At 44.1% G+C, this 20,971-nt stretch overlaps 1 protein-coding gene and 1 pseudogene across 14 annotated transcripts in view; one reads left to right on the top strand and one right to left on the bottom strand.

Moving 5' to 3' along the window:
* EYA1 (EYA transcriptional coactivator and phosphatase 1) overlaps window positions 1–20,971 on the top strand; it is a 302,957-nt gene that overhangs the window by 265,668 nt on the left and 16,318 nt on the right. For all 14 annotated transcript variants that reach the window (XM_059672901.1, XM_059672898.1, XM_059672900.1 and 11 more), the window contains 4 exons: window positions 15,839–15,897; window positions 16,002–16,162; window positions 17,171–17,285; window positions 17,403–17,524. In XM_059672901.1, the coding sequence (XP_059528884.1) occupies window positions 15,839–15,897; window positions 16,002–16,162; window positions 17,171–17,285; window positions 17,403–17,524 (457 nt within the window). The remainder of the gene's footprint in view (window positions 1–15,838; window positions 15,898–16,001; window positions 16,163–17,170; window positions 17,286–17,402; window positions 17,525–20,971) is intronic.
* On the bottom strand, window positions 19,684–19,793 carry LOC132220211 (U2 spliceosomal RNA; annotated as a pseudogene).

The raw sequence follows: 20,971 nt of genomic DNA on the forward strand, positions 1-20,971 counted from the left end.
TCTCTCTCACGTTGATGTTTCTCCCCCCCCCCCCCCCACCACCCCACTCTCTCTAAAAATCAATGGAACAATATCCTCGGTGAGGATTGACAACAACAGAAAGCATGGGCTGTGAGGCCCTGCCGGCACTGTGCGCCCAGCCTTATCGTCTCCAGGTCGCACACGGGGGACTTGAAGGGAAGTGTTTTCTGCCCAAAGCCACTGGTTTAGGTCACAGTCAAGCTCAGGTGGGAACAAGGGCTTCCTATCCCAGATGTCACCGCCCTGACACCGAACTTCTCTAGCTGCTCACACGCCAGCTGGTCCTCCTGAGCCACGGAGAGGACGCAGTGGCACTTGTGGTGTCACACGCTGATGGAACACAGCAGAGCCCACCACCGGCGTTTGCGCGGATGGGGTCTTTCAAAGCTTTGTTGCCCGCTGTGTCTAACCCACAGCAGCTACTCAAGCAGCCTAAGTTCGCTTTGGAAGAAGTTGGGAGATAGGTAGGTAGGTAAACAGGCCGGCAGGTGGACAGTGGGCAGGCAGATGTGTGACTATAAATCCCTGCCCTTGAACAGACAGAAATGGCATCCCAGCTGCCCCCGCATTACAGGAGAGGAGCTCCCGTGCTGTCAGTGTGCGTGTGCGCTCCATTCGGGACTCTGTGCTGGGCGTGGAGGAGGCGAAATATATCCGCGGCCCTCCAGGAGCCCGGGCGCCCGATGGAGACAGAGAGGCGGGACAATTGCGTTGCAGTGCGCCAGCCCCTTGATGGGGACCCACAGGACGGCAGTGGGTCTAAAGGCAGGTGGCTCACCCGATGGCTTCGCAAGGAAGTGGCACCGGAGCGCGTGACATTCCGGAACAGAGTTTGAGCAGCTGTCAGCGCAGAGCCCACGTGGAGCGGTTGTGAGATGGGGAAGGGAGAGGAGCCAGGCCAGGGACGGCTTTGCCCTTCGGCTAAAGAAGTCAGATTTCACACTGAAGGCAGGGTCACCCCTCCAGGATGGAGATGAGCTGCGTCGTGACGTCAGAGGCGACGATAATCTGGGTGAGAGATCACGGGGTTTGTTTGGGGGACAGAGCGCAGGGCCAGATGTGAAAGCCATTGAGAAAGTCCTCTGAAGGATTGGGAAATGCACTCCACGCAGGGGAGAGGGACGCAAGAGTCTGAGTTTCCGGCTTGAGCAATAAGGTAACCATGAAAAAAACAAAACCCCAAAACAGGAAAACTGCTGGCTTTGGAAGGAAGATGCTAAATTGGGTTTTGAGATGTAGGATCTGAAGTCCATGTCGGACCTACAGGTAGACTCCAGCGTGCATTGTGCCTGCAGGCCTGAAGCTCAGGAAAGAGAATTGAACTTGAAGAATTGAGCGTGAAATTAGTTAAGATTCCCGGGAAGAATGTATTGAATGAAAAAGAACAGGGAGCTCAGAGCAGGAGTCCCTTTGTGAAATTTTCCTTTGGGAACACAAAAATATGTATTGAAATTTCCCGATTGGGAGAAGTCAGTGACTCACGTAGAGCGAAGGAGGTCATTCTGGCAAGCGGATGGTGAGCCTGCGCGGGAACGGCCTCCCGGGTTTGCCGGTCTCTCGATTCTGGGGGTGAAGCAGCGGGAGGTGGTGTAGTCTCAGCAGAGAGTGAAGGCTTCAGGGATGGGCGAGCCAGGGCAGTCCTCGCTCTGATGATGCGTGACCTTCTCGTCGCCACCACTAACCAGCCTCAGGGACGCACGGGGACACTGAGGACACGGAGGAGGGACGGGGGTGTGGAGCCCGGCCCAGCGCCGGCCCTTGGTGAGCCTCGCTGAGCAGGAGCGCCTTCCCCTCGCAGCCTCGAATGGAAATGCGCCTGCAGCGCCCACAGAGCTGGCTGGTGGCTGTCCGTTTCTTTTAAAATCCTGTGAAACTGACCTTCGGGTGTCGCAGAGGACAGACCTTTTGTTCAAAGTCTTGATTTTGACAGGTGCTGGCTCGTCTTGGATCTGGGAGAGTCACTACTTTGTCCAGCCAGATTACCTTCCTAGGAAGTTTGCTTAGTGGAGAAAGGAATTCTTCTTTTAACGTGCCCCGTGCAAGAGAAAGCCTGTAGCTTCAACTTCCCGCCAAGTGTTTAAGTTGCAGCCCCTGGAGACACTCGGTTTCCACGGCCACAATGGAGCCTCTATCTGGGCGCAGCTCCAGTCCGCGTGCTAAGGGACCTGCTAAGGCAGTGCTGGCGAACCTAAGACACGCGTGTCAGAGGTGACACGTGAACTCATTTTTTGGTTGACTTTTCTTTGTTAAATGGCATTTAAATATATAAAATAAATATCAAAATATAAATCTTTGTTTTACTATGGTTGCAAATATCAAAAAATTTCTATATGTGACACGGCACCAGAGTTAAGTTAGGGTTTTTCAAAATGCTGACATGCCGAGCTCCAAAGGTTCGCCATCGCTGGGCTAAGGAAACGCTCTCGGGCCTGGGTCCTTGCTGCTGACCACGGGCTGCTCCCTCGTCAGGCAGGTGGAGGGCCGGGCAGGGGAAGAGGATGCTGGTTTGGGTGGACATGACTTTGTACATTCGCTTGCCTCTTCAGAAATAACTGCCTGAGAATTACCTTCCAGTATCCGCATTTTGTCCGAAAGTTAAACAGAGCTCTTATGTCCGAGATGGCATCCACTTCGATTGGTGGGAATTGTTTGTTTTAAACACATACGCATGCAGTCCTACTAGGCTTGTAACTAAGATGTTACTGCCAAGCAGAAAAAGGAGTAGCTTGGAAAATTCACAATTGAAGCATAGTGTTTATCAGCATGTGTGTGACAAGATTTTGTAGAGGTGTAGTGAAATAAGAATATTTTTTCTTTTTAAAGTAGTCATTCTAACATTTACTTTAAAAGAGACGGAAAATTATTTAAATTCTAAGTGGCAAAAATGAATAATTCATTTTACTTACAATCACGAAGCTATTCAGTCACTCCTCATAACTGGTCATGACCCTATGGAAATTGACAAGGGATTTTCCATAATCCAAGAGAAATTTTAAAAATTGAGATCAGAAAGAGAGGAATTTTGTAAAAATGATAGTAAGCAAAATGATGATCCTGTTCTCAAGGAGCTTGGAATGGCATGAGCCCAGCATACGTAGGAGTCCTCCGAGAGATGGGGGCGACCCGGAGACGGCCATCGGGAGACTGACAGCCGTCGGCAGGGCCTGTGGGCCGGGCTGTAGAGGAGAGAGTTCTAAGCAGATCGTATGAAATGAACAAGGCTCAGCGATCTAAGTGATTTAAAAATCAGTTAAATTTAACGTAGCCAAAGGAGGTAAAGAATGTCACAGGCACGTCCACACAGGTGCATCCCAGGGGTCACTCACCAGAACACTCAGGAAGCAGCGACGGGGCTGTGCGCCCAGCGTTCTTTTAGGTGCTGCCGATGGAGTTGGAGGAGGATGGGTCGTTGTTGCTCCACTGAACTTCATCATCCAAGGAAACTTGGAAACTGTCAGCCACTGCTTGGTCAAAAGAAATTTGAAACATGCATAAAATGGAATAGTATATGGCAACTTAAAAGAGAATATAGATGAGCCCTGGCCAGTGTGGCTCAGTTGGTTGGGGCATCATCCCATGCACTGAAGGGTCATGGGTTCGATTCCTGATCAGGGCACATAACCTGATTATGGGTTCTATCCCCTGTGGGGATTCATATAGAAGGTGGCTGATTGATGTTTCTCTCTCTCTCCCTCTCTTCCTTCCTCTGTCTCTAAAATCAATGAAAGCATGTTTTCGGGTAAAGATTTTTTTTTAAAAGATGTTATAGATGATTAATTGATATAAAAAGATGTTTATTACCTATTGAAAGGAGGGGAAAGTAGCTACAAAACACGTATCTGGCTTTTACCTGCCTGTGGTATCTCCTACTAGCATGCAAGCTCTGTGAAGAAAGTGAGAGACTTTGGATAATGAGTTAATAGGAGGACAGGAAGGACGGCGGAAGAATGTGAACAGTGGTTACTGCTGAGGGAGGCAATGGAAGTTTATTTGTTTATGTATTTTTCTGTTTTGCATGCATTTTTTACATGAGTATGTTTCATTTTATAATCAGACAAAATAAATGTACTTTTATAAAACTAGAAGTAGTTAACACTTCAGTGACATAATGCAGTAACATTATCAGTTAATGTCTGATTGGGTCACCGAGTCTTTCATGACTAAATCTTGGCTATCAGACTGTCTGGAAGACTTCATTCTGTATCATCTATGTGCTCGGCCCACATAGAAAATAAATACGAAGAAATAGAATCCTATTTAGAAAATAAAGAGGGAGAAAAAGACACATGAGAAGTTCTCTCTTCCTTCACAGAGTTTACTACCTGATGGGATCCACAGAAGTTATCTCTATGTTTTCATTTCCCCCTCCAGCAAAAGTAGAGTTTTAGGGAGGATTGGAAGTAACATGTAATACACCTGGCACCGTGCCTGACACATAGCAGGCTCTCAATAGTTGTTGCTACTGTCATTCAGACAGTGGGTGACAGGCGTACATCAGGGACTAAGAAAAGAAAGCAATAGAATGGTAACAGGGGACATTGCTTTGACAGGAGAGAGAGGCATCCAGCTAGCAGTAGATAAACTATCACCTTATGAAAGAGGGAGTGGAGGCCAGGCTGACTGAGACCGGCCTAGCAGGGTCATGCAATTGGCAGTGGGTGTGCGAGATAGACAGACAGTCATGGCACTGGAGAGGCAAGCCCAAGGCTCAGTGGCATTGGAAAATAGTCTTTGCGATGTAATTTTTCTAAGGCATCTATTGAATACCTTCTGGTTCAAAGGCAGAGATAGAAACAGAAGTGATATGTATCGCCGGCCCCTAAGAAGCTTGTACTCCAGACATTGGAAATTGTATTTCCTGGTGGAGAAAAACCCACTTTGAGAAAAACGGATCTGAATGAGGTGATGCACAGGATGGGTGGGAAGGAGGACTAGACATGTGATGCTTTCCATTTCCATTTCATTTGTTAGAAATTCCGTTCCTTCCCGAGAGAAAATTATGATGCTCCCCTGTCCCCTCTCTCTCCAGCTCTCCCCCACATTTATGAAGCCTCGTTGGAAATATCTGCCCTCATTTATTTTTGTGTGCTGGGTGCCTGGCGTGGGAGTAGGTGGCCTTTCATTAGTTGAATACATGACAAATGAATGAAAGAATACAGAATGTGTGTCCTATATGTTTTCTAGAGGTATTTCCACAGTTAATATATAACATATATACTATTAACGCCATATTGGTGGTATATAATATAGCATTTTCCTGAATAATAATATAAATTACCAAAACGACCAGGAATTGGGAAAAGAGGTTGTTTTCTAGGGAATGAGAATATGAGTGTGGACAAAAGTTTTTCTTAGTTTTCCTTTCAGGCACCTCCTCCTCCTCCTTCGCTGTTGACACCCCAGCGTTTGGGGTACCCCAGAGCTCCCCGTGCTGGGGGAAATTTATCAGATAGGACAGTTCACACCAGTTATGGAGCTTAAACTAACGTCCCGTTACCTGAAGTCTTTGTCTTATAAAAGACGATTCAGAAGGAATGACTTCAGGGGCTGGAATTTCAGACCCACTGATGCTGGGAAGAGAGGGAACTTTCTCAGTAAGGAAGTGCCCCACGGAGGCCCCCTCTCCCCAGAGGGCTGACAGTGAGGGAGGTGATGATGGAACCTTCCTGCAGCTCAAGGGGGACCTTTTTTTTTAAGGGCCAATGTCCGGTCCTGCATACTTTTCTCTCCGGAGTCAATAATGATTATGTGGCAGAGGAAATCGGCTGGGAGGGCTTTTATTAACTTCCCAACTAAGGATGTTATTCTGAGCTACATGTTCTTTCATACAAAATTGAGTGTTTATTATTATTATAAAATCATCTGGCTGTATGCTATAAGTTAACTAAAATTGATAAAGTAATCTCTTCCAAACTTTCAAATTTCACTCCTTCCCCCATGTATAAAAGTCACTTAAAACCTAAAGCCAAATACATTCAAATATTTCTTTAAAAATTGTATTGACATAGAGTTTGCAGTTAAATAAAGATGAATCAATAGACATGGAATGGTCATGAACTGAAACCTCTTTATTTGTTGCAAACATTTAATTTTAGAGTGAAAAATTGCTCCAGAAAAACAACAACTTTCTTAAAATACGACATAGTATTATTATTATAGCATTAGTTCATTGTTTTATATGTGATCAAAACAGAAATATCCTGTGTAAGTTGAAACTTGTAGTTAAACACTTTTTGAATAAATTAGTACGTGATTCATTTTTTCCAAGTTAGTACATTATTTGGTTTTCTTCAAAGGAGGGTTAAAGGGAAAGCATTGCAGACAAGGATAAAAGAGTTCCTGGTCTGGGTACTTCTCCTTGCTTCTGGCGGCAAGTTTGCGATAAAAAGAATGATTTTTATGAGACTGTGATTACTCACAGCAAGAGTAGAGTTGGTGTCACGATGAAAGATTCTTCTACGTAGGTACGCTCAGCAGGAATAATAGATCTAAAAGAAAGGCGACAGGAGTTACAAAGAACACTCTTGCCGGTGACAAATGATGTTTGCAAAAGTCTGAGCAAACCCATCGAAGACTGAGAAATCCCTCAGCGTAAATCAAAGGTTTATTCTTAAGAGTAGTCCTGACTCTACATTTATATTTGATATATGCTGAGTTGTCTTTATTATTTTTAAGGTTCTGGGTTATTTTTCATGTAGTCAGCCTTTAATATTTCCTCTTCATACTTTGTTTTACATTATAAGACACAATTAAAAATATGATATTTTCTATTATAAACCTGTCCACTACAACTTGGCATATTACCAACACTCACGTATGGCCCTTAATCTGTAGTTGAGGGTATGGGACATTTTCACTCGCTCCTATACAAATTTGTAAAGAGCTAAATCTTCTGATAGGAGCTGAGCCATAAGTGAGGCTCTGCCTTTGGCCATAAGCCCTTTGTGTGGAACAGCATGTGGGTGGGGCTTACGAACACACTGAAACAGCGTGCGCTGTTATTGCACAAAACATAACACACAGTAAAAATGGACCTAGAAGCATTAGATACCAGGTATTCGCTGGATATTTAACTTTTTTAAAGTAAATTATGTGTTGGTATCATTAGATCAAATTTAATATATGCCATAATTGTCACTGAAATTAATCCCTTGCTTTTAGAGACACAATAGTGAGCCATTTTTGAGTAAGCCCATTTGGTTTTTGAAAGCTTATTTTCAGTTCTTTCTGGCTTCCATTAGTAAGGCTGTCTTTTCCTCACCCTAAGGTTCAGAGTGTGAATAAAGACAAATGTGTTTCATGTGATCACATGGTAGAGAAGGTATTGGTGGTGAGAAGGAAGGAACTCCTGGCAGAGTGGCACTGACATAGATTTATTAACTCCGTGCTGCTGGCTAAGAGGAATCATCTTCATGTAATTCCTTTGGATTTCTTTGAGCAACACGCCCAAGTGATGTTATCATGACGTCTTATTTTCAATGGGCAGATTTTAACGGGAATTGGTATTAGAAGAAAATACTAAATTGTTAAAAGCATGTTTTCATCTTTTCTTTAGTTACCATTAACAATAAGCTTGAGTGTTGTTTCATTTAGTGATCTTAAACATTTACCCTAACTTCCTGTACAGGTGAATACATAGCTTAAGCACTTCGACTTATCTTTTGCCTTAATATGCCATCTTCACGTACCTTCGGTAAAGATTTTATTCTCTAACTTTTGTGAACATCCATCTACATAGAATCATATTGAAGTAGCTAATCTCTTACCTTTGTTGAAACTACTGTTATTCAGATCTTGGGTTTTGAGTATAAGCAGTAGGTCTGGCTAATGTAAACATAATTCTAGTAAACTCTCTCATTCAGGTAAGCCCTACAGGATATTGTAACACTATTAAAATACTGCTTTGTAAGTAAGAAACAATAATTAAAAGCAGTGTTTGTCTTCACAAACTGCATCTTCTTACCAAATCCAAAAATAGACGTTAAAACTCTTACCAGTTTCTAAGATTTGAAAATTTCCCCCCAATTGGCTTCTATAGTTGTGTCATCCAATCAGAACAGATTGGGATGTTTAAATATTGGCTCACAACACGTTAGTGCCCATGCTACGCCGAGTAGATGGTGTAGAGTGGGAATTTAAATGTGACCAGGTATGTTTTAATCCCTCAACTCGCATTTCCCCAAATTGTCAGAAGTAATGAGGCAGATTTCAAAACCTCCTTTGTTCGTCTCCTGTGCCTTAGCCATGGGAAACCTGCGCCCTTTCTTCTGCAAGGAAGTGTGCGGTGGGAAAGCAAGGGCAATCAGACGGTTTTGAGATGCACCCCAGACAGGCAGGAGGGCTGCCAGCCCAGCCCAGCGCTTGCAGCCGCTTGTGGAAGGGCACCAGGGCACAGCAGTGCAAACGCTCTGTGTGACGTCTGTCTGAGAGTGAGGGCTGGGGCCCAGCTGTAGAAAGCACATAGGAATGATATTGTTGCACATCAGTAACGTATACACACACAGTGCATTGATTGAACAGTCTCCGCTGTGCAGAGAGAAATCCGCAAGGAAAAATCTGGTTTCTGCAGATGTACTGACTCGTGGACAGAATTTCTTAACCACAGAGACTGACGTGTGGAATCTGATTGTCAGTGAATTTGAAGCGGGATTCTACACATCTTTCCCACCAAAGGGCTTGATTCTGGACTACCCCTGGCCCCAACATAGAATTTCTGCATCACAGGGAATCTCTAGGGGTGACCCATTTTACCTTATTTTTCCAAAGAAGTTATGAAAAGATCTAGGGGGAGTCAGGAGTTATTGCCAAAAGCCACTGTGGACATCACTCCCCTCAGACCTCTGCCACTCCCGTCCCAGTCACCCTGGAAGGCCATCTGGACAATTTTGATTTTCTGTGAGAAAGGGGGGAGTGTGAGCAGATCCGCAAGGGGATGTTCCCCCCTTCTCCTTTTCGAGCATTGCTGACCACTTGTCAGAGCTTTCCGACAATTTGTGTGGGTTTGCCTCTAACGTACTAGAAATACTCCTGCAATCTGTCTCACCTTTTTGTCTGTTTAGAAAAAAAAAAGGAAAACTTATTTCCAGGAACTTGTAGATGTCGAAGGTCTCCAGCAGGTATCTGTAGTGTTCAGTGGGGAGGTCAGAGCAGGGGAGATGATTGCTCGATGACGGAAAGAAGGGACAGGAGACCCATCCTCATGCCCTCCCAGCGGTCTCAGCAGACACACTCGGGGGGTGTAGGGACCCAAGGGAATAGCTCGTCCTCTAGCCACTCCTTTCTCCTCCCGCTTTTTTACTTTGTAAAGGGAGGCATTGAAACAATTAGCCAGCAGAATGCTGTTAACTTCCTCCTGGTACATTTGGGGAATGGAGCAAATAGAGCCCTTGTCAACAGAATTCGGGCTTGTATAGTTCAACTTCTCCCACGACGTGGTGGTAACATTTTCATATTGTTCCCTTTCATAACATGCAGCCGGTCTTCGTGGAGTCTCTGTTTATTCAGAGACTCCAAGTTTACGTGGAGTTTATGTTTCTAGTGTCGTGTTCGGGGCTGCAGCGCCCCAGCGAGCTGGCTGTTCCGTCACTGTGCTTGGCACAGACGCAGGACCCATTGTGACGGTCTTAATTCCTTTTATTAACTTTCCTAAACTAACTTGAATGGTAGGGTGTATTTTTACATCATTATGGCACAAGTGAATTTCTTGGGGGGAAAAAGTACAACCACGATGGTATCAAAGCAGAATAAATATTTGCAGAAAAATTCAGCCATAACTTAATATTTTGCATATGAGCCCTGAACAAAATCGGAGTGACTGCTGGGGCTTGGTCCCAAAGAGCGTGTCTGGGGCCCGGCCCTGGGAGGCCAGAGATGATGATGGATCAGAAGGTCAGCTTGAGTGGCAGTGCCAAGAATAATGACAGACACGACCAAAAAGGCAGAATAACAGCGCACCCAGAGTTCTGAGAGCGAGTGTGCCTTTGCGCATGGCGGCTTTCTTCCCACTCCCAGCACCGGAGCTGGTGTTCGGCTGCTCCACGTGTTGGCCGTTCCCGCTCCCTCCCTCCCCCCTCCCCCCCCCAAAATCCACGTGGGCATTTCTAACCCATGAGCACTTAGATCTGGAGCTGAGGACGGGCACTCCCCGAGGCTTGCTAATTTTACTCATTTACTCCTCTGCCAAGCACAGGCCGTGGACCCTAAAGGGCGGCCACCAAGGGTAGGCCCTGGTCCCCTGGTCGATTGGATCGTGGGGTTTATCTGGAAGATGACGGGGGTCTGCCCTGTGGAGCGGAGGTTTGCACGTAGCACCGGAGAGCTCAGCACCGAGCCTCTCTGATCGTCACCACCTGCCGTGACTGTGGCCAAATCCTTGTTCCTCGGCCTCAGACCTCCTGTTTGGGACGTGCTGTGTCAACACCACACTAATGCTTATGTTCATACCACCTACAACTGTGCTCTGTACCCTGGCAAAGACCTGGTCACCACAGTGGCGCTCCCTCCCAAGTGCCAGTCATCGAAAGGCCTGGTGGTGAGGAGGAGGGGGCTCCTGGCCGGGGGGCTGTGGTCACAAATGCTGGGCACAGGCGGGAGTGGGGCGGACACGGGAGGCTACGTGTGGGATCTGGGGTCCCCTAAGCTCAAAACAACGGAAAACCTAGGTCGCCGTCACTGCGTGGAGGGGCAGCTGTCTGCTTGGTGTGAAATTGAGGGAGCCTGGGAGCTGGGGTCTGAGACCCAGTGTCTCAGCACTCCCCTTGCATTCCTTAACTTCTCTGCATCTTCACCTCATATCTGTAAAACGGGTTATAACATGAAATGCTGTTGTTTTCATTCCAAATAAGTAACATAACAAAAATCGAAGTCTGTGTGAAAAATATAGGAGCCTGCAGAACCCCCACAGAAGGGCAAAATAGGAATCGTAATTATCAAGGAGTACAAACTGTCACACGGGAGACTGGCAGGCAGTGCCAGCGGGCGGCGTATCCCTGGGCTGTAGGATTTGGCAGAGGGAGGGCCCCGCTGCAGCCTGGGAACAGTGGGCGGAATACTTTCGCGGCGCCTAAATTCAGTGACTGGTTGTAACCTTTTGGTAGCCCTGGCCTGACTCTTCCTTAGGTGTGTTTGTGCAGTGTGGGGGGGACGTGACATCGGCTAAACAACGGCGTCAAGTACATATCCCTCGGCTGCTGACTTGATACAGAGCCTTTATGCAAAATATATTGTCGATTTGACACCCCTTTGGAAGGCCCTCAACAAAAAATACCTCCCCCACCCCCGCCCCCATCTTTGATCCCCAACCAGCCCCAGATGAGCTCTCACAACTATAACCTGGGGGTAAAGGAATCTTCTAGAGCCTTCCCTCTCAGCTCTCGGGACTCATGAGCTCCCAGTTCTGCTGCCTCTCTACCTCGGGGTGTTTCCTAGCCAGAAGGGCAGCTTCTCCATTGAGTGCCGCCACCTAGCCCACAGCCATCGGAAGGAGCTGTCCCGCATTGGCAGTCTGGGGTCACAGAGCTGGATTTTGTTTCTGTGGCCACAGCTTCGTGGTTGTGAACCATCTCTAGTCATCCACCGTTTCTCTCTTTGTTCGATTGCTTTCATCACAGAAGCAACAAGGATGAACGGTGGGCCCTGCTCCCCTACCTGATCTAGCAAAATAGAATTTCTGTTTTTCATACACACACCCCCCACTCCCACCCCCAGACTAATAGAAGTCAGCCATGCAGCAGGAGGGTGTTCCTTTGGGTTTCAGAGAGGTTTTGCAGCATTTATACCTGGAATTGTCACCTGTGCAGTGAATTAATGTGTCTTTTCTGTTAACCTGTAGGTGCCTACAGTGCAGGGACTCATCGCTTACTAAAACTCCCAAAGCCAGCTCCTTGCTGTTCCCTGCCAGCCATTTAACTCTCCCCCTCCGCACTCCCCCCTCTGCTCCTCCCTCCTGCCCTGGCCTCAGGGCCTTTGCACATGCTCTTTCCTTGGCCTGCGAGGCCCTTTCCCCAGGCACCTGTGCAGCACTGCATGTTTCCCTAACCTGCTGTAGTTTTTCTCCTTAGCACTTCACACTTTCGGTCATGGTGTGCATTTCACATGCTTTCTTGTGTTACAGTGCCTGTCCCATTAGAATGTTAATTCCAAATGGCAAGGACCTTGGTCTGTTAATGGTGTGTCCTTAGCATCTAGAACAGCACCTAGAACATAGTAGCCCCTTAATAATTAGATACCTGAATCAGTGACTACCTTTCTAAGCTAAGGCACCCATTAGCCAGCTGGGATGGGTGTTGAGTGCAAACTCTACCAGGAGTCCAGGGAATTGCTACTTCGGCCCAAGTGAGGCCCAGGCCAGACACGGAAACAGGTTGGGGGTCCCTGATGCATCTCAAGCCTCAACAAGATAGATTATTGCATAAAATATGCTCACCTGGCTGAACTGGCCCTGGGGGCCCCTAGACCTGTGCATGCTGCCTTAGGATGTGGGTTCGGGCGTGACTGAGCTCCTTCAAACCCTCTCAGGACATTTTGGGAGGTTGACTTCAAAAGCCCATTTTCAGCACATCCTGTCTCTTTGGAATAGAAGCATATTTCCCCATGGAAGTCTGTGTGTTCTGCCCTCTGTGCGGGAAGCACCGGAAATGGGGTTTTAGGAATACATTCTGGCACCTAGAAATAGGGGACGCCCCCCTTCCTGTCTCCTGTTCTGGGTCCGTCCAGTGGGGCTTTCAGCTCTGCTGTTGTTTCAGTGGGCCAGGCCCCTTCTGCGCCCCTCCCCTCCCTCAGGGATCTGATTATCAGGTTAAAACACATTTGGCAACTAAAAATCAACCAAGTCCAGAAAGCAGAAATGAAAACCTAAAATGAGGCTCTGAAGACAAACAACAACAACAAGATGCAGGAGACAATTTCAGGGCTGTTTCATCCCCTGGGAGAGAGATTGAGGATTTCACAATGTACGGACCTGCAGTTTCTAGTCTCAGAGCGGGTACACCCAGCACAGTTCCCGCGTCACGCAGCTCTGCTTTGAAACATTTCAGTGTCTTAATAGTCTCCATTTTCTTTCAGGAATTAAAGTTATCAGTAGGTAAGCATCAAGATAGTAACATTATAGTTTCTCATTAAAATTTCCTAAAAACCACACATACATAGCTTATTTCTCAAAACATTTATACCATTATTCGTAAACTCATACAAACACTTAAAGGTGATGAATCTTCAGTATGTACCTTATCGATTAGAAATCTGTGCAAGATGGTGTTTTTCTATTGCTAAGTGAAATAGCAGCAACACAGTTAACGTAGACAGTTTAGTAGCCTGTGTGTTTTTAATTCCTGGGGTGCTAATTGGGCCCTTTAAACAATGCTCTTGATTCTTCCATCAGATTGTCACTGCAATCATTCTACACAAAGTCTGATAAAGGGGGGTTTCCTTGTTGCCACCACATGGAACTCTGCATTAATCCAGTCACTGGGAAGTGAGTTTGGTATCTGCAGGTAAAAGCTAAGCCATTGACATTTAATTAGGGCCAAGGAAGATATTGAGCAAAACTTCAAATGAGGCCTCAGCCTGGGGACAGAAAGTCTCCAATCCAGCTCGCAGGAGAAAACAAACACAGGATGTGGGGGGACAATAGCAACAGTGGAGTCATTAACAGTCATGATCAGATAACTGACTGCTCTGTTGGTAATGGGGATTTACTAGGCTTTAGTCTAAGAAAAGCCTCTTAACACCCCCCTTTTCCCAAGAATTCCCCCCACGCCCAGAGTCAACCTAATAACTGTAGGTCAACTTGGATTCCTTGAAATCCATTCTTCTCCACATCTCTTTTCCTCTTGTAGTTGCTCGACTTCCTCCTATCTGTTCTTTCTCCCAAGAGAGAAAAATCACTATGGCTTTTTGGTTCGGTTTGTGGGTATGATTTTTTTTTTTTTTGGCACACGAACCAAAGAGTTATTTACCAACAACATAAAAAAAAAAAAAAAAACCCTGTATTTCTGACTAGGTGAATGGCAGAAACTCCTACCCATGATTTAGAATCTCTTCAAAGCCAGAATAAGTATGTTTTAAAAAAACAAAACAAAACAAAACCCCACAACTAGTATTCACCTTCAGAAAGACCATGAAAGGAATAAGTCTGAGAAGGTCCCAAACGTGTTTTCCAGAAATGGCCTGGTCTTCAAATGTGCAATTCATCGTCCACATGTGAGGCCTCCTGGACTGGCTTTTCCTTTTTTCTTATCTGAGGTTATAGACCTCGGGAGAGCAGGGGAGGGTTACAAGGTCAAAGTCTTTTCCTCCCTAGTACTTGCTGCTTGCTGGGAGCGGGTTGCCTGGAAAATAGATGCTTTAGAGAAGAGGTTGGGGTCAGGGTTTTAATTTTGTTAAGCAACAGCTGGTTTGAGTTTCCTTCCATTTCTATCTCCTGCTCCCTTCCTCACAAATCCATGGAGAGCAAAGAATTTGTTCAGAAGGAACCGGCAACATAAAAATACACCTCCTGTCACTGTGGTGCTTGGCGAATGCCATCTTGGTTGCAAACTGAATGTTAAGATTTTATAAAATGAACTCTGTAAGGAAATGTAACCAGACCTTTCATCAGAAACTTTCAAAATATAGGGCGTATGCCTGGGCATTTCTCTTAATAATATTTTTGAACTAAAACGTTTAGGGAAATAAGTATACTAAAGGCCTCTGGGGTATTCGGAGCCTGAGTGCAGAGAGAAGACTCATGACTGAAATATGAAAGCATGCCAGGATGTGTTGCTTCTTTCTGGACTGGAGACCTTGTCTGTCTCCAAATTAGTGTGCCTTCACTTGTTCAGCAAATGTTTGTTGGATTCTGCTTTGTGGAGTTGTGTGAGATCAGTTCTTCCCACAATCTGAGGCTGTGGGGACCCAGGGCGTAGGTACAGGGTGCTCATGTGCTAACAGGTGCCTGAACATGAACTTGGCCCAATACAGCTTGAGCCCACAATTATGGCATCGTCTTCTAACAAGTTCACACATGGTTTGGGACTGAAAAATCAAGTCTGTTCAAATAACATTATTCTATAATAAACTCATAAACCTAATGCTTAAAATTAGTATGTAATAATAGTGAAACGGTAAAAAAAAAAAAAGGAGTAAAAATAAATAAAAAACAGTGCATGGTTTGATTTTTTTCACTTGGGTTGTGAAGTCTCCCATGCTTTTTTCCTCCTTGCAAACACAGAGAGAGGGCGAGGGGAGGAGGGGGAGAGAGACAGAGAGAGAGAAGAAGAGGGAAAGAGAAGGAATAAAACTCGCATCTCCAAATCAATGGCAAACCAGTAACAGATTTTTTTGTCTGGCCTCCCCAGCACACTGGCCTCGGGCTGTGTTGGTGTGTGGCTCGACAGCAATCAGAGGTCATAATTTCATTGGCAGTTAGCATCAGGTTTAATTTTTCTAGCATGTTACATTTACCCAAATGTCTGGTTTCAGTTATGGGAAGGCATTGACTGAATCAGCTCTGAGCAGCATGGTGTCCTCAGGTACCTGAGGTTTATGGAACACATATGCTAATTGTTTTCAATCACTTTCCTTTCTAAACACAAAAATGTGGTTTCTGAAGCCGAATAACAGTAGTCCTTAATGACACTGCTCTTTTCTTCTATTAGAAGAGGACCTGAAGTAGGTAAAAATGCCAATTTAACAAGACTGCCACCTACTGATTGACATAGTTGGAAAACAGTCCAATTAAAGTTGTGGGGTTTGTTTTTTTTAAAACTCTGTGGTTAAAAAAAAAAAAAAAGTAAATGCTTTCTGAAAAATGACATGTAGCGTTTTAATTGCATTTTAGGAATGTGACCAAGTTCATATAGATGATGTCTCTTCAGATGATAATGGGCAAGACCTAAGGTGAGTGCGTAGAAAGTGATCAACTCCATTTTATAGTGTAATTGCTCAGCTAATTAAGATCAACTTGCTTTGGTTAACTTTGGGCTTTTCTTGCGTCTAAATAGCACATATAACTTTGGAACAGATGGCTTCCCTGCTGCAGCCACCAGCGCTAATTTATGCTTGGCGACCGGCGTGCGCGGCGGTGTAGACTGGATGAGAAAGTTGGCTTTCCGCTACCGACGAGTAAAAGAGATCTACAACACCTACAAAAATAATGTTGGAGGCAAGTGACAGTCACCAGTATCTCGCTGGGTTAGTTAAGACAGCCTAGAAAAAATTCTCAGAGCACCACACAACTTTTGTGTCATGATTTTTTGATAACTTTTTTAAGAGCAGTTTTGTCTGACCTGTGATTATTTCACTGTGACTTAGTGACAGGACTATTGGACTAAAGCCAGCTGCCCTGGCAAGTCTAGTCTAGTCCTGGCTCCATGACTTAATAGTAGGTGTGTGATCTGGAGTAAGTTTCTTGACCTCTGTGACAATTTGTTGTCCTTCCAATGAGGTGGGATTATCAGTCTTTGCCCAGATGACTTGAGATTGCTTGTAAAAAGCTCCTTCTACCCAGTAGATGCTCTGAGCAGTAGGTGCTCTTGTATTAGTTTGGATCTTTTCATTGTGGTTCAAAATGGCTTTAGCACAAAAGGGAATGTTGTGGCCCAATAATGAAAATGTCGGGGTGGTGGTGGTTTCCAGCATGACGAACTCCAGGTGCTCAAACGATGCCATCAGGAGTCTCTTGCCTAGTTTTTCCTCCAGGAATCATTCTAGGTCAGTCCCTCCCAAAAGGTGGCAACGATGACCGCTGGTACATCTAGCTTTATATGCAACCAGTGCTTCTACTGGGTGGAGAAATATCTTTCCCAATGGATTCAGCAAAAGTTCCAAGATTGACTTTCCCTGGCCAAGCCATGGTCATGCTCCTACCCTGGGAGCCAGAGGGTAGGGTTGGCTCTGTCCAAACTACATGGTTAGAGGAATGGGTGTGAGTAGGCTCCCCAAAGAGAAGAGATGACTTCTATAACCAGAAGAAGAGATGCTAGGAATGTACACTCAATAGATGTTTCCTACAATACTAAATACTTGTCAAATGAATGCTAGTATGTGAAAAATGACTTGGTCTACTATATAGCTTGCGGGTGGTAGTAGTAGCACCATCACATGTTGATGATTTATAATGTGGAACAGACACACTGGTAAGGAAGTAGTTCATGTGCTTTTGAATCCACAGGTCTGCTCGGTCCAGCCAAGAGGGAGGCCTGGCTGCAGCTGAGGGCCGAGATCGAAGCCCTGACGGACTCCTGGTTGACACTGGCCCTGAAAGCCCTCACACTCATTCACTCCAGGTAAGCTCGCCCCAAGCCCCTTCATGGTGCTTTTGCTGGGAAATGAGCTGTGCTAACCCTTGTTCATTTTGGAGATTTATTTTTCAAGTCTTTTTTTTGTTCTTTCTGTTCTCATAGGACAAACTGTGTGAATATTTTAGTAACAACGACTCAGCTTATCCCAGCATTGGCGAAAGTCCTGCTGTATGGATTAGGAATTGTATTCCCTATAGAAAATATTTACAGTGCAACTAAAATAGGTGAGCTTCTTTTGTTTTGTTTCACAATGGACTCTTCTTCCTCAGGCTTTAACAATGAAAGGCATTAAATGAGACTTTTTTTCAGAATGCTAGATGCCAAAAAAACTAGAAGAATAAATTAACCAATTTTATTGTCAAAATTGGTTTTAGACATGAAGAGAAATATAAATCATAACCCGTGTAGTTTTATCCAGAAAATTTCACTTTACTGGCTAACATTAAGACCTACGCATTTTAGCTACAGCCAAGTTAGCATCAATTCTAGATTTTCTTATTTTTCTTTAGGCAACATCATAAACAATCTTATAAGCTAAAACAAATAGTAGTATAGAAATATACAAAGTAGAAATTAAACAATTCTAATAAGAGCTTTATTTAAATTATTGCTGGAACTATTTTTTGCTTTATTTCAACACATGTAAACCATTGATTTCCCATTTTTGTTATGGGGATACAAAAAATTAAGTTCTTGCAAAAAACAAAACATAATTGGAGAAAGAAAACTAAAGTAAAACTTAGTTAGAATACAAACCAAGACAGAATGAAAGTGGGATAAGAAGACATGGCTCTTGTTCTTAGAGAATTCACTATCTAGCAGGGGAAGCAGGCAGCTAACTAACTAGAATATGACGAAGAAATATGTAAATGAACATTTATCAAGTATTTATTAGAGCCCAGAACTCTACTAAGCATTTTACATATTAAAATCAATCTTCACAGCCTTTGTATTTTACAAATCAGGAAACTAAAGCTTGGAGACTTAAGTAAATCGTTCAGGTTAATAGCTAGTAAAGAAAATGGACAAACTAGATCTCTGATTCCAAGGTCTAGACACCTTTCCACATCCTAGGAGGTCCTTCCACTAAGTGCCTAAACATATACTTCATTGAGGAAATATTCACTTCCCCCCAGGAGGGGGCAGAGGGCAAGTGTCAGTGAAAGCTAAAGGGAAGAACTGGTATCTGAGCTGGGTATAGAACAGTAAGTATGAGTTGTCTAGACAGATGGGCTTGTGAGAGCAAAAGGACAGAGGCATTAAAACATGTTCCCTTCTGAGGGACTTGTGAGTGGTCCTGCGTGACTAGTGTGCAGCGTTCATGGGAAGCTGAAGCTGGAAAGGTAGACTTGGGTCCAGTCAGAAGTGGCCATGTATGTCACCCTAATGAGATGAATATCATTTTAGTGAGTCCTGGGGAAGGGGGCGGGGTGTGGGGAGTATCCTGGTAGGTGGAAAAAAGGTTGTTTTTGGCTGCTCAGCTCTTAAGAAAAAAGGGGCAAAAATGGAACGCCTGTATGTCTGTCCTCTGACTACACTTTCATACTTCTTCCTCAAAGCACTACTAAATTATGGCTAAAAAATCACTTGGGTAGTTATTTGTTTATAGTCTGACTTCCCCAGCAGATAGTTAAGTCTGTCTGTCTCATTCATCATTGTAGCTTTAGAGTCCAGTACATAGTAGGTGCTAGGTAAGTGTTTGTTGACTGACCTTTATGAATAAATGGTTGTTTACTCTAAAGAAGGCTGAACAGAGGTATCTTTTAGATAACTGAGTCAGTAGTGACACTACTAACTGATGGGGAATCAGATTTTATTAGAAAGAGAAGGGTTTGATCTTATCGATGTTGACTTTGAAGAGCCTATGTGATATTCACATAGCTCTGTGACATTGGAAATACATAGTTGGAGTTGGAGAATAACCAATGCCTCCTGAAAAGGGCCAAGAACAGAATGCTGGAAAATTCTTATGAAAAGAAAGGAACAGAATAGAATTTCTCATAGCCCAATATAACCAAAATTTTATGTTCTCATGTTCCATGAGAATAGCCATCATTTTACATTAAGTCAGGTGTTTATCCTCTCTATATCAATACAGAGGAGTCATATTGTGTTTTGTAAAGAGGGGTCCAAGGTAAATGTTTATCAGCACATGAAAGTCAAAACAGATTCCTAAGAAGCACATGGGACAGAGGGATATTGCCTTACTTCCCAGAAGAAAGAGCAAGTAGTGTTTTACGTCATGCACATTGAACTTTAATTCCAAATACTTCAAAAATGTTAGGTGATAGGAAATGATAACAACAATCAAGTATTTTTAATGGGCATTTTGTTTGACATATTGGAACTTTTTTTTTACAACACAGAATAAAAATTAGAATGAAAGGAATTTGTGGTGGTAGAAATTATCTCAAAACCCAAGTTTCTATGATATTTTTAAACTGATAAGAACAGATACTACACTTGATCTTAGCCAAAAGGCCGAGAAGCGATCTATGATATTTTTAATAAGAAAAGTAGAGATAGAAACTTCTATAGTTAATGCTAATTTCGCCATGAAGTGAGATATAATATGGGGACCAGCAGAGAAAACCTAGGCATTTTCCTTGTAGGTCAATGTCAAAGTCATAGGCGAGGATGACTGGTGTCTCCTGTAACAGCTATGATGTTCTTTCCAACAAAAATGCACCGGTCAAAATGAAAACTGCAGACAGGACCTCAAATTAACTTCTAATAGTTTTAATTTTTAAATCTTTATTGGGCAAAATGTCTGCATGACCCCAAATTCACAACGAAGCCTGTAGGAGACAGCATATAGGTGAGAATTTTTTTGTTCACCACAGCCTCACCTTTAAGAAAACAATGAGTTTACTTCTCCGTTTTCCATGCAAAGGACACTTGACAAAAAACCCGATAACATTTCCCTCTGAGGAGGAAAAGGTAATTTCGCTGCAACCCAAGTTTTGGGTTGTATATTTTTGCAGTGAAAACTGTACTTTGTATTTGTTTCTTAAAGTGATTTAACATTTCACAGTTTAGTGGGTGACTAAAGAAGCATTGAAATGACATCTTTGACTAAGGCCGGCCCTATTTTTTGTTCTGCCAGATGCAAACGAGATATTTTAGTGCAAAATGCAAATATAAAGCAGACATTTGTTTAAGCAAACAAGCAATTTGTTCCCGTGTATATCTGATCCTTATTTGAAAGAGACGCGGGCCCCCGCTCAGCCATTCACAGTGGAACACTATAAACTGCCCCATTGTCCATTAAAATGACCCCATTGGCAGCCCTGGACTGGGAGCACCAGCTTCTTCTCTAAGAAGCAACAATGGCTGCATTAAGAGCTGGGTGTGCTGACAGTGCAGCCGCCATGGGAGCACAAACCAAGTCATGACATGGGAAAGATAATAGATAGATAAAGGGATTCTGTTACCTTTACCTGCTTCCCCTCTAGGAAGGGGCTGTATTGAACATGAGATGTCTGCGTAAGGCAAGCACGATCTCCCTGAAGTGCCCCAAATGACCTGACATTTATTGCAGAAACAGGTTGATGAGAATATTTCAGGCAAACATGTTAGGCTTTTGGGGGGGAGGGTCTTTAATTCAAATACAATCCCACCTGAAAATGAAGAGGTGAATTCAATAGTGTTTGATTTCTCCATTTTTTCCC

This window comes from Myotis daubentonii, chromosome 17, assembly GCF_963259705.1.
Source record: "Myotis daubentonii chromosome 17, mMyoDau2.1, whole genome shotgun sequence".
In the NCBI taxonomy this organism is placed as follows: Eukaryota; Metazoa; Chordata; class Mammalia; order Chiroptera; family Vespertilionidae; genus Myotis; species Myotis daubentonii.